This window comes from Mustela nivalis (assembly GCF_964662115.1).
Source record: "Mustela nivalis genome assembly, chromosome: 14".
NCBI lineage: Eukaryota > Metazoa > Chordata > Mammalia > Carnivora > Mustelidae > Mustela > Mustela nivalis.
The window spans coordinates 19,243,884-19,256,186 of record NC_139033.1 but is presented as its reverse complement, the minus strand read 5'-3'; the positions used below and the strand labels follow the sequence as shown (position 1 = coordinate 19,256,186).

Sequence of the window (12,303 nt, the reverse complement as noted above, 5' to 3'; positions counted from 1 at the left end):
ACTGACGTTTTGCATTTGTGCACAAAACCTGTAAGGATTTTCTGTTTTGCAGACAGCACTGAGTTCCTTTCCTGTCTCAGAATAAGGTATTTTGGAATAAATAGCACAACCAAATAGGAACTGGCTGCTCTCTGTTCCCACTGTCGTCCGTTCCGGTTCCCTCATGTTACACAGGTTCCGGATTTGCAGGCTTCATTTTGGCCAAACTTAGGATACTGTTTGCTGACACAAGTCTTCAGTCATCTGCCCCACCTCAGACGAGCTTCCGTCTTGGAATCGGGCCCCTGTGACCCAGGTCAGCGCCCACTCTTGCTCCTTGGCTGCATCCCCCTGTGTGGACTCGCTTTCAGTTTCCAAAATGCTGCCCTTCTTCTCGGGATGAAGTGAAATGCTGCTGTAAAGGCAGATCTGAAGTGGCTCAGTCATTAAGCCTCTGCCTTCCGCTGAGTCATGATCCCAGGGTCCTGGGATCGAGTCCTGCCTCGGGCTCCCTGCTCAGCAGCGAGTCTGCTTCTCCCTCTGCCCCTCACCCCTTTCGTGTTTTCTCTCAAACGAAAAGAAAAGTAAAGAAAAAGGCAGATCTGAAGGTGGTAAAGTGAGACAACTGTGCAAAGCCCTTGAGGGAAGGGAGTTGGGGACCTGCCACCTCCACCTTCAGGCATTTGGGTCCGAGGGTCCAGGTCTCAGGCTCGGTGGGACATGCGGCCCTTGCTCTCCTGGGCCGCCTCCGCTCCTGTCAGAGGTGTAGTGCCTGTTACTGCTCGGCTTTGAGAAGCTGGCACAGCGCCCGGCCTGTCAAAACGGTTTCTAGAAAGTGCATAGCGGGAGCCTGTGGAAAACCATTTCTCTGGCTCACTGTCCGGGTCCGGCCTCAGCCGCTGGTGGGCAGACGCCCCGCGAAGCCGTCAACCCTGAGATCACAAAATACCGGGGCCAAGAGCCTTCTGCTGCGGCAGCCGCAACCATCCCAGCAGCTCTGGGGCTGCTGTCTGGTGCGCAGCATGGCTTCCTGTTTTCTTGAAAATATTTACAATCACGACTTTGAAAAATCAGTAAAATAAAACTTTTATTTGCAGTTATCTCCAAAGTTACAGAGGAATGGATCAAATGTCCCAATTAGTTTCACTGACTGCATAAAATGTTCACAACCACTTCATAGAAACTGTAGTTTCTCCTAAGTTAACAGAGTATTTGGGATGGACACATCACATCTAAATGGTTGAATCCCTAAGCATGAAGGAGGAACGGCCAGAGGCGAAGTTGGAGCTGGCGAGTGTTTTACTGGAACAGGACACCCTGCCGTCTGTCCGATCGCCACCCAGCCACCTCCCTCACCGTGGGGCGCTGGGAGAGGCCCGCCCGTGCCAGAGGTGCAGGAGTCCGGACTGAGAAACGGGTTATCAGAGCAAGAACCCAGATGAGGAGAATCTTTAGTTGACAAATATTTAAAGTGATAAAAGGGTCTCAAGAAAGAAGAAGGTAGACAAGTTCTGAATGGAAGCGCGGGCAGCCCCTCCTCCTCGCAGCCTCGAGGGGCTCGCGTGGGGCTCGTGTGGGTCACGAGCGCGGACGCCCGTGCGGACCAGCGGTGGCTCCCACAGACAGCAGGAGTGAAGCCTCGTCCTGGCAGACAAGGCAGGAAACCCCCAGAGAGAAATCAGGCCGGTCAGCTCATAACCATTCCCTTTCCATCCTGGGCTGGAAGGACAGACTACAACACCACATTTTTAGGTACTTTTTCACCGTCCTCCTGGAGAAGTGCAGGGAGACCGCCGAGCAGCCTGTGCGGGGAAGACGGGGAAGGAGCCGTGTCCTCGGCAGCACCCACGGGAGCCACGGGGGGGACTGAGGAGAGCAGGGACTCCAGGCAGCCCTCAGGAGCGGGAGATCTTGTCCGGAGGCATGAACCCCGTGTCCCCAAGGGTCCTGAGCGCCACTCGGCCATCTGGCCGGACCACCAGGTGGGTGATGCTGCCGTTGTTGAGTGACAGGCGGAGCCAGCCTTCTGGAGGGAACTGCAGCGCCCTGGGAAGAGAAAGAACATGCTAGAACATGCCTCGCCACCAAAATGGGCTGGGGTTGGGACAACGCTAGCAGCCCCCAACCCTGTTAAGACCTTGGAGCAGACTTTCTTGGGGCTGGGACCCATGGAGGTAAGCTTTTCAAGCAAGGGGTTTCTTGGAAAGGAGCTGCTGGGCTGACGCCATCGCATCCAAGTGAGGGGCGCGGTGACGGCCCAGCCCCTCTTTGGGTCAGGGGATCCACCCAGCTCAAGTGTGTGAGTCAGAAATCCCCAGCTTCTTACACGGGCATGGGGTTGAACTTCCAGTGTCACCAAAAGGGGGCCAGGGCAGCCGGGCCGTGCGACAGAGCAGACCCGCTCCCGACCCACTCTCCCCTAGGAACGGGGCCCCAGAGCCTTTCCTTGCTCTCCGACGCACATTCTAGGTGCAGTATTTGCCAAAAAGCCCAGGACCATTACAGCTTCCCCGAGTCATCAGACGTCTTTGTGCCCTAAATGTCCACACGGACGAGGGGCATCCCCACGGCTCACACTGCAGCCTCGGGAACTACCTTCGTGCGTGCGTTTTCTCTCCCTCACCATTTCCAGAACGTCCTCACGTATAGTGACAGGGATGCTCTGGCTCCTTCTAGCCCTTTACGGCACACAGGTCACCTCTACTCCAAGTCCCCAAACACTTGTGGTGTTCTTGGCATTGGGGTCCCTTCTAGTGGCTGCTTAGGTCAGCCTGTCCCAGGGTGTGTTCTAACATGGTGTTTCCACATGCAAAATGCCCAGAGCAGCCAACCGGGACAGTGTGCGCCGAGCGCAGGAGCTCTGAGGTCAGCTTCCCGGGAGTGCTTATTTGGAGGGTGTGGCGCCCCGTCCCAGGCCCACGCCTCTTTCCCAGCAGCCACTCCACCTGGCCTGGAGCCCTGTGAGCACCTGAGAAGCCTGGCTGCTGGCATCCTGGGGCCCTGCCTCGGACATCCTGGGCTTCTCACCAGAGGCTGTGCACATGACCCTGGAGGGGAAGTGTGTGCCCGCCCCCGCCCCCAGCCCTGACGACAGGCCCAAGGGTCAAGCACAGTGAGCAGGGACCCTGGACTTGGACAGTGCCACAGGCCAGCCAGCAGGCTGTGTCCTGTCCTGCCACGGACAGACATGTCACACAAGAAGGGGACATCCCTCAGCTGTTGAAATGCCCGACACATGCTTCCTAATGGACCCAGAGGGTGGCTGGGGTCTCAGTCCTTTCAAATTCTGTACTGAGCTTCGGTCAGATATGTAGCACCCAGCGGGCCTGGCTGCCCCAGCCTGCAGGCCCGCGTCTGCGACTCGGGGCAGGGGTCACTCATGGGGGCTCTGGAAGCTGCATTAGTGCCGGGAAGCGAGGCAGGTCCAGAGGACACAGCAGCCTCCTTCCGGGGCCCAGGAGCCAGAGCAGCGAAGTGACCAGCATGGTGACGGGTCACAGCCCACAGCGCCGAACACAGATCGGCCAGTCCGTGCTCCTGTAGGCGAATGGGCGGAGAGTAAGAGTGAGCGCGCACAGAAGACTCTCAATTAATGACCGAGGACAGGATGAGGCAAACGCAAAGCCATCACTAGCCAAGCACCCTCCGTCACGGCAGGACCCACCGACGGGCTAGATCCAGCTGCCTCGAGCTGGAGGGAGAGAGGATCTGCACCGTCTCCCCAGACGCTGGCCAATCCCCGAGGGGGACACACTACAGTGCGGTGGCCGAGGTCCAGCGCCCAGGGCCTTGACCAAGGGACCACGCGAGCGTCACCCGGACTGTGCCACTGGCTTCGGGCACCCCAGCCCGCGCTGGCACCGGCGGGCTGCGTCGGTGCTCCTCCACCAAACAGGCATCGTGGTGAAAAACTCCGAACGGACGTTTCGCCAGAAGGCTGACGGGGGCCTCCTGGGCAGATGAGCGGGCGCACAGGCCGGCGGGAGGGAAGGTGGGGCCCGGAGCCCTCGGTCGCCCTCACCGGCACACGATGTAGCGGATGACGTTGGCGTGGCAGATGAAGATCTCGTAACTGTCCTCCTGCTGCTTAGCGTCCGCCCGGTGGATGTAGTTCCGGAAGGCGGCCTCGATGCGGGCTCCGTCTTCGTAATACTGCTGGGGGCAGCGGAGGGAACCTTAAGTACGGAGGGAGGCGGCGCGCAGGCCACGGCTGGAAGGGGATGGGGAAGCGGGCCGAGGGGGCGCGGTGGGGGATGCGCCCCGGGGGAGGGGGGTTTTTACCACAGCCTCCGGCTTCCAGTGGGACACGGGAGGGTCCGGCTCGATGGGGGCGCCCTCTCTCAGCAGGTCTGTGCTGACCTTGCAGACACCTGTGGGAGAAGCAGGGACTCAGCGCTGCCCCTCAGGAGAAGCTGCCCCGGGCCCTCTGCCGTTCTCAGTCCTGCTGCCCAGGGACCCGGGGGTGCCCGGCACTCACCTGGCAGGTGTTTGCTGATGATGTCAGTGGTTTCTATCGCACGGGTCATGGACGAATGGACAATTTTATTAAACTTCAACCCCAGGCTTGCAAGTCGGAGCCCAGTTAGTTCGGCCTGTTCACGACCTTGAAGGGGAAAAACACCAGAGAATTACATGTTGCTGGAGTCCCTCTTTTGTTTACTTCACAAATACTCCAGTCCTTATCCAGTACCATTAGGATTAGGGTACAAGGGGCGCCTGGGTGGCTCAGTGGGTTAAGCCGCTGCCTTCGGTTCAGGTCATGATCCCAGGGTCCTGGGATCGAGCTCCGCATCGGGCTCTCTGCTCCGCAGGAAGCCTGCTTCCTCCTCTCTCTCTGCCTGCCTCTCAGCCTACTTGTGATCTCTGTCAAATCAATCAAACAATAAAATCTTAAAAAAAAAAAAGGATTGGGGTCCAAGGGGGGCAGACCCTCCTGGAGCTTGGGCCTTCCTGCAGGGGCAGGCATTCAACAGGTGAAATCAATGACGCAGTTACGTTCAGCCCCATAGAGAAGAAATGTTAAAACAATGACCAAGGCTGAAGACGACTGAAGTCTGGGGAGGGTCCTGTTACTATTTCTGGGTCCCTCGTGCCCCTTTTATGCAATTTTGTCCTAAGACTGGGTTGCAACGCACCACTGACCCACCAGCTGTGCCATTATCAGAGATGCCAACGGCCTCCGCGTCACTAAGTATGGACTCCTGCAAACACCAATCCTTTTTCTCAACCACAGATCGTAGAATCTAGTTGACAACGCGCTCGGCCAATCAGTGCCGGCTGCATGCGGGAGCGCCGTGGACGCGGCTGCGCTGCTCACATGTGCACCGGCACCCAGGGCAGCTGGGGGCGCCCAGCAAGCTGCGCAACAGGCTGCCAAATGCTTCAGACCGTCTGGATTTCTTCAGTGCGGACACAGATGGGTCAGACCCTGTCCGACACAGAGATCTTTACAAATTTAAACTCTATCTCAGCCCACCCTGCGCTCCCTCTCCGGGGAAGATACGCCTGCACGTGGGCACGCCCAGCAGCGCCACGCGGTCGGCAAGACTTGGCAATGAGCAGTACTTCCCCCGGGAGACGCCGGAGCCGCTGCTGCTGGGTCTCTTTGCCATTAGGAAGCCGACTTTAAGGAGATCTGCAAGTGCTGACCAGAAGGATCTTTGGCAACAAGTTAGGTCAAGCAAAACGGGGTGCACACGGTGTGCCACCAGCAGGGCGTGAGCAAGGAACGCCTCCGCCGGGCTTCGGATCTGATCGTGAGAGCCACCTTCTATTTTTGAAAGTTGAGGATGTTTCCGGTGCCTGTCTCATGTCAGTTAGGCTGATGACCTATTGTTAATGACAATTCTTGAATCTCGGCCAAGCCCCTGACCCAGGTCCAAAGGGGCCCAGCACCACCAGGACGGGTGTCAGTTGGGGCTTGAGCCCCAGCACATACCCAGGGGCGTCAGAGTGCGGTCCTTTTCCAGGGAGGCATCCACGTGGTACTGGGAGTGCCTGATTAGGAAGATGTGTCGTGTGGCCTTGGCTTTGCAGTGGTCCAGCCTGGACGCCAGTTCTTCTTCTCCTGAGTCCAGGTTCCTCTTCCGCAGGTTGACCAGGGACAGTGGTTCTCGCCTAATGTTGAAATAGGAGAGGCATGTCCTTGTGATCCCTGCTCACAAGTCAGCCTTGAGTATTTCTGACAAGACAGTATTTCCATCTTGGGAAAGCGCAGGGACAACACCTGCCCTTTGCACTCTGCTCCCTGCCGCTGGCCCCGGAGAGTCCATCCTCTCAGACCACATCTCGTTTACCACCCAGCTGAGTGCCAGGCCTGTTCTGGGTGAGCAGACGCTGAATGGGACAGAGAAGCGAAGCCCTCGTGCAGCTTCTGTTCTAGTGAGGAGACTGAATAAAACAGCTAGGAGGTAAGTGATGTGCAGAAAACGAAACCCGGTGACAGGAAGGGGTGGCTGACGGAGGACCCACGAGGCCAGTACGGCCTCGCTGATGCAGAGTCTGCAACTGTGCTGTCCAATGTCAGCCACTGGCCATGTGGCTACTTAAACTCAAAATAATGAAAATTAAAAATCTGACTCCATTTCCCTGGTCACACGAAGCACATGTGAAATGGTTCAGTAGCACATGGGATAGTGGTGACCACACTGGACAGCAGGAAGAGAACATTCCAGTTATCATGAAAAGTCTAGTGGGCGGCACTCCTGGAAGGTTGAAGAGCTGAGGGGACGGTGGGGGATGAGGGTGAGGGGCACCAGCAGCCACGACGCTGAGAAACGGCCAAATCTTATGAAGACAGGCATGTCTGGTAGCTCCCAGAACTGAAATTAATAAAAGCTAACGGTCTGTGGGATGGGCAGAGCTAGGGAAAGCGTGTCCTCAAGGGAACGGTGGCAACTCAGGGTCCTGCTGGCAAGCCTGGGGTGTCCTAACAGACTGAGATGCCACACTGGAGCCCAGGGCACTACGGGCACAGACACAGGGAGCCCAGACTGGCTGAGGTTCTCCACGAAAAGGCTCTGGAACTTTCCAGCACGGACGGCCTCCCCCTTTGTAAACCTAGCCTTGGCGAGCAAATACAGTGTGTTGGCTTCAACCAATAACGCTAGAGTCCAGTGCTACTTCAATTACGTCCTTTAATCTCAGAATGAATGTTTCCTTTAAAAAAAAAAACAAAAAACAGAGTGCCTGGGTGGCTCATTCGGTTGGGTAGCTGCCTTCGGCTCAGGTCATGATCCAAGAGTACCAGGATCGAGTCCCGAAGCGGGTTCCCAGCTCCACAGAGAGTCTGCTTCTCCTCTCTCAAATAAATAAATAAAATCTTAAAACAAAACCAAAAACACCAAAAACCGAGGAAATTTAGAAGACTGTACTGACGTTTGAAAAAGAGAGTATGACCCTGGTCAAATCTTGAGAAAAACAGACAAATCCTAACTGAGGGGCATACTATAAAATTCCTGAGTGCCACTCCTCAACCTGTCAAGGTCATCAAAACAAGGAAGTCTGAGAAACTGTCACACCCAAGAGAAGCCTGAGGACACGTGACTAACTGTCATGCGGGAGCCTGGAAGAGACAACAAACAATAGCTGAAAATGGAAGAAATCTCAAAAAAGTGTGACTATCAGTCAATAATGACATACAGAGATCAGTTCGCGGACTGTGAAGAATACACTGTACCGGCATCACGAGGCGTTAGTAGAGTAAATCGGGGCAGAGTGTAAGAACTCTCACCTTTCCAGTTTTCCCGTAAATCTAAAACTATCATAAGATTTTTTTAGAAGATTTTATTTATTTATTTGACAGAGAGAGATCACAAGCAGCAGAGAGGCAGGCAGAGAGAGGAGGAAGCAGGCTCCCTGCTGAGCAGAGAGCCCGATGCGGGGCTCGATCCCAGGACCCTGAGATCATGACCTGAGCCGAAGGCAGAGGCTTTAACCCACTGAGCCACCCAGGCGCGCCAGGATTTTTTTTTTTTTTTAAGATTTTAAACAAAGAATACCAGGGGTCCCTGGGTGGCTCAGACGGTTACACGTCTGCCTTCTGTTCAGGTCCCGATCCCAGGGTCCTGGGGTTGAGCCCCACATGGGGCTCCCTGCTCCGCGGGGAATCTGGTTCTCCCTCTCCCTCTACTGCTTCCCCGGCTTGTGCTCTCTTGCTCTGTCAAATAACTAATTAAAATCTTAACAAAAACAAAGAATACCTACGAGGCTCCCGATACAACTAGGCTGCGGTGAATACTCGTGCTGCGCCCCTCACTCCCAGTAGGTAGGGAGGAGGAGCTGGGACCCAGCAAACCAGCGCACAAGGGCCACTGCCAGACTCCAGAGCAGCGCTGTCCAACAGAAACACTCCAGCGACCTCTGGACTTCAAAATCTCTAAGAAGCGTATTTAAAAACTAGAAAGGCACAGGTGAAATTTCAAAAACTCACTTTATTTAACCCAACGCATCAACAATACTATCACTGCAACACATAAACCATATTAAAAAATCCGCGGTTTTCTTAAATTTAATCCCATCAGCATCAAACAACCCTGAAGCAGTTTCCTGACCCCAGGTGCCCTTCCCCAGCGCTCCACGAGCACAGGCTTGCGGCCCCGCACGGAGCGAGACCCGGAGGTGGCGTTCCTATCGCGCTGCCTAGCCGTGTCCCCGCACACCTTCCTGCAAAGCGCTCCCCGTAAGGGCCGGGCCCTCGCCTCCGGCCGCACACGCCCGCCCACGCCCGCCCACGCCCGCCCACGCCCGTCTCTCCGGTCCGGCGGGCCGGGATCCCGGCGCCTTCCTCCGACCCCAGCGCTCCCCAAAGCGAGACCAGGCTGACCGCCCACACGCAGGTCCGAGCCTCTGTCCGCGCCTGACAGCGACCACCTCGCCCCGCCCCGCGCGCCAGCCACTGTCCCAGGCCCCAGCGTCCCCCTTCCCCCAGGCGACCCTCGGGGACAGGCGAGGCGGCCGCGGTCCCGAAGGGGGGTCGAGGGCGCCCCGGTCACCGCCAGCCTCGCGGCCACACCCGGAAGAGAAATCCGCCCGGAGCCCGCCCCGCCCGCCCCTCCGCAGAACCGACCACGTCGGGCCGAACGCAGCGGCAGGGGCGCGGGAGGCTCCCCGCCACCGACGACCCGCGCGCCCGACGCCCCCCGCGGCCCCCGCACCTGTCCCAGTTGGGGTCCCAGACGCCCGGCCCGGGGCGCGCGGACCCCGCCCACGCCGGCGCCTCGACCACGCGCGGCTCCGCGTCCCCGCCCGCGCGGGGCTTCCCCACCGCCACCGCCGAGAAGAGCACGGCGGCCGAGCCTCCGGCCAGGCCGCAGGCCGCCAGCTGCAGCGCCTGTCGGAACGCCATGCCCGCCGGTTCCGCGCCGGCCCTGCGCAGGCGCTCACGAGTGGACGGCGCGCCGCGAGGGACACGATTCCTCAGGTACCGCTTCCGGCCTGCGGAAGGCGCGGGGCCGGAAGTCCCGCCCCCGGAGCCCGGAGCCCGGAGCCCGGGGCACGGGGGACGCCCCGGCCGGTCGCAGAGAGTTTTCGGGAGCGAAGGGGGAGAGGCTTTGCGGGCGTCGGCTCCGAGGCCTTTTCCCGGGTCCTGTGCTGAGGGCCCCGGCGCACGTCAGGCCTGCCTTCGAGCAGCGAGCGTCGCCGCGGCGCCACCCGTTTGCCCGGCGCTGCCCGCGTGGACCCACCTGCCGGGGCACAGCGGGAGCTCGGAGCGGGCGGGGGCGGGGCCGCGGGGCGCGCGTGTGCGCGTGTGTGTGAGAGACGGGACCTCCGTGTCTGTGTGAGAGAGCTGCCGGGGACTGCGTGCGTGTGTGTGAGAGCGGGACGGGGTGCGGGCCGCGTGCGTGTGTCACGGGGCGCGTGCGGGAGAGAGCGGGGCCGCGGGCACGGGCGCGTGCGGGAGAGAGCGGGGCCGCCGTGGGACCGCTCCCGGCGGAGGCTGCGGCGCGGGAGGCGGCGGCCGGGAGACGCTTCTGGTGGACGTGACTGAGCAGCCGCCGCGCGGCTCCGTGACCTGAGGTAAAACCCGCCCGGCGAAACTTCCTGTCTTAAAATTACTTAGTTCATTAACTTGTTTATTGTTTATGTTTTAAGATTTTATTTATGTATCTACTTATTTGACAGACAGAGACCCGAGCAGGCGGAGAGAGGAGGAAGCAGGCGCCCCGCGGAGCAGGGCCCGACGCGGCCCGTCGGAGAACCCTGGGATCCTGACCTGACCGGGAAGCAGACACAACGGGATGAGCCTCCCCGGCGCCCCGTGGAACCAGACTTAAGCACACGGTTCTGGGGCAGTAGGTACATTCGCACTGTTGTGTAGCCGCCGCCACCATCTCTAGAACCTTCTCACCCTCCCAGACTGACGCTGTCCCTGTTGAGCACTGACCCCTCAGTGCCTGCCCCAGCCCCCGGCGCGGCCTCCGGCACCCACCGTTCCCTGTTCTGCCCGTGTGAATCTGACCGTTCGAGGACCTCATGTCAGTAGGGTCACACAGTGTCTGTCCTTTGGGGACTGGCTCAGTTCACTTCGAGTGTCCTCAAAGTTCATCATGTCGTCTATGTCAGAATTTCATTTCGAAGGCTGAATAATATTCCATTTTATGGATACAACACATTTTTGTTTTATAAAGTCTTTTTTTTTTAAGATTTTTTATTTATTTGACAGAGAGAGATCACAAGCAGGCAGAGAGGCAGGCAGAGAGAGACAGGAGGAAGCAGGCTCCCCGCGGAGCAGAGAGCCGGATGCGGGACTCGATCCCAGGACCCTGAGATCATGACCTGAGCCGAAGGCAGCGGCTTAACCCGCTGAGCCACCCAGGTGCCCCTGGATACAACACATTTTGTTGATCCATTCATCCGTCAGTGGACACTTGGGTTGCTTCCACCTTTGGCTACTGTGAATAATGCTGTGAACCTAAGTGTGCAAATACCTCCTCAAGTCCCTTTCAGTTTTGGGGGGTGTACACCCAGAAATGGAACTGCTGGGTCACCTTTGTAGGTTTTTCAGCTAGGAGTTGACATGATGTGACTTATATTTTTAAAAATCTCTGGGTTTTGGAGAACAAATCTGTTATACAGAAGTACTCTGATCTCTGTTTAAACATGGTGTCTTGAACCCATACATTTTTGCCGGCTTCTTCCAGAAGGTTGCTTACTAAAATGATAGTAAAAAGATTTTTTTTTTCAAGTAGGCTCCACACCTAGCATGGAGCCCAACACAGGGGCTTGAACTCACGACCCTAAGATGAAGACCTGAGCTGAACTCAAGAGTTAGACACTTAACTGACTGAGCCACACAGGTGCCCCATAAAAAGATTTTAAAAGAAAGAAAGAAAAAGATAAGTCCATAAGGAGAAACAAAAAGATCAGTTGACAAATTTAGAAAGCTGGAAATCAGGTCATTTTAGATCTGAGAACATGGAATATCAGTTGCCAGCATTGTAGGAAACCAAGAAGTAAGCTTAGTTAGTCCAGTGAGTTTGAAAAATCTGGGAGTTACACGCAGTAGCCCCACCTCTGAGGAAGGGTGTGGGGTTGAACAAAGAAGGACCCATTGAAAAACCTCTAAGAGGCTGTCCTCTACACCCCTCCATCACCTGTGTCTTCAGGTGAATACCTCACCTCCGTCATGGAAGATGACTTTCATTCCAGAGGACTTAAACCAGAAGGACTCTGGACTTGGACACCGGACGGCTGAGACTGTGGTGCAGTAGTAGAGCTGAGATTACTCAGACGTGATGAAGTTCGCGTGCTAACGGGACCGCTAACCCTTTCCTTCAGTTTAGCTGCAAGAATGCTGGCCACTAGACTTACACAGCCCTCCACTCTAACCACGACCCTTCCCCTGGGCAAGAAATTAAAGAATTCCTCTCTGGGGAATTCTAAGAGAAAAAGGCCTCAGTACTGAAAATGGGTGATCTCGGACAAAACCGGGTCCCTGCTCGGTCAGTCCACAGTGAGAGTACTGCCTGGTCACTCTGACTCTTAAAGGACGATGTATAATCAGCAGACTTTTGGGGAAATCCTGATTGGGAAAAAGAAAGCAAAACAAATGGAAAAAACAAAACAAAACCATGAACCCCGAGGAAACAGAAACAGCATATGGGACATAAAAGAAATTTTAAAATAGAATATTAAGATCCGAGGCTATTGTGTCCATGAGAGAAGGACAGGATACGGAGTGTGAGAAAAGGTGAGGAGGAGGGTTAACGCAAGAGCAATAAGAGCAGAGAAAAGTCAGGGGAAAGGGTGGTATATGCTCCCTACAGCCTCCGAACGTCAGGGTGACGTCCTGCTCTAGAAGGGCCCCTTTCCAATGTCTCCATG

At 56.8% G+C, this 12,303-nt stretch overlaps 1 protein-coding gene across 2 annotated transcripts; it reads right to left on the bottom strand.

The window, feature by feature from the left end:
* Nucleotides 1–1,049: 1,049 nt before the first annotated feature.
* PGAM5 (PGAM family member 5, mitochondrial serine/threonine protein phosphatase) lies at nt 1,050–9,385 on the bottom strand. Of its 2 annotated transcripts, none has more exons than XM_082700008.1 (6): nt 9,135–9,385; nt 5,918–6,096; nt 4,457–4,582; nt 4,261–4,349; nt 4,001–4,131; nt 1,050–2,025 (listed from the first exon to the last, which is right to left on the bottom strand). In XM_082700008.1, exons 1-6 carry the CDS (start codon nt 9,323–9,325, stop codon nt 1,875–1,877), a joined length of 867 nt encoding a protein of 288 aa, XP_082556134.1. In that variant the 5' UTR covers nt 9,326–9,385; the 3' UTR covers nt 1,050–1,874. The 2 variants fall into 2 exon arrangements, with proteins under 2 accessions (XP_082556134.1, XP_082556135.1); XM_082700009.1 differs by having other exon boundaries at nt 4,001–4,134; nt 9,135–9,354.
* Between the last annotated feature and the right edge of the window lie 2,918 nt (nt 9,386–12,303).

Coding starts and splice junctions, on each gene's coding strand:
- PGAM5 (XM_082700009.1), bottom strand. CDS start 9,325: ATGGCGTTCCGACAGGCGCTGCAGCTGGCGGCCTGCGGCCTGGCCGGA. Junction 6,097..9,134: donor TGGGACCCCAACTGGGACAG/GTGCGGGGGCCG, acceptor TTTCAACATTAG/GCGAGAACCACTGTCCCTGG. Junction 4,350..4,456: donor CATCAGCAAACACCTGCCAG/GTGAGTGCCGGG, acceptor CTTCTCCCACAG/GTGTCTGCAAGGTCAGCACA.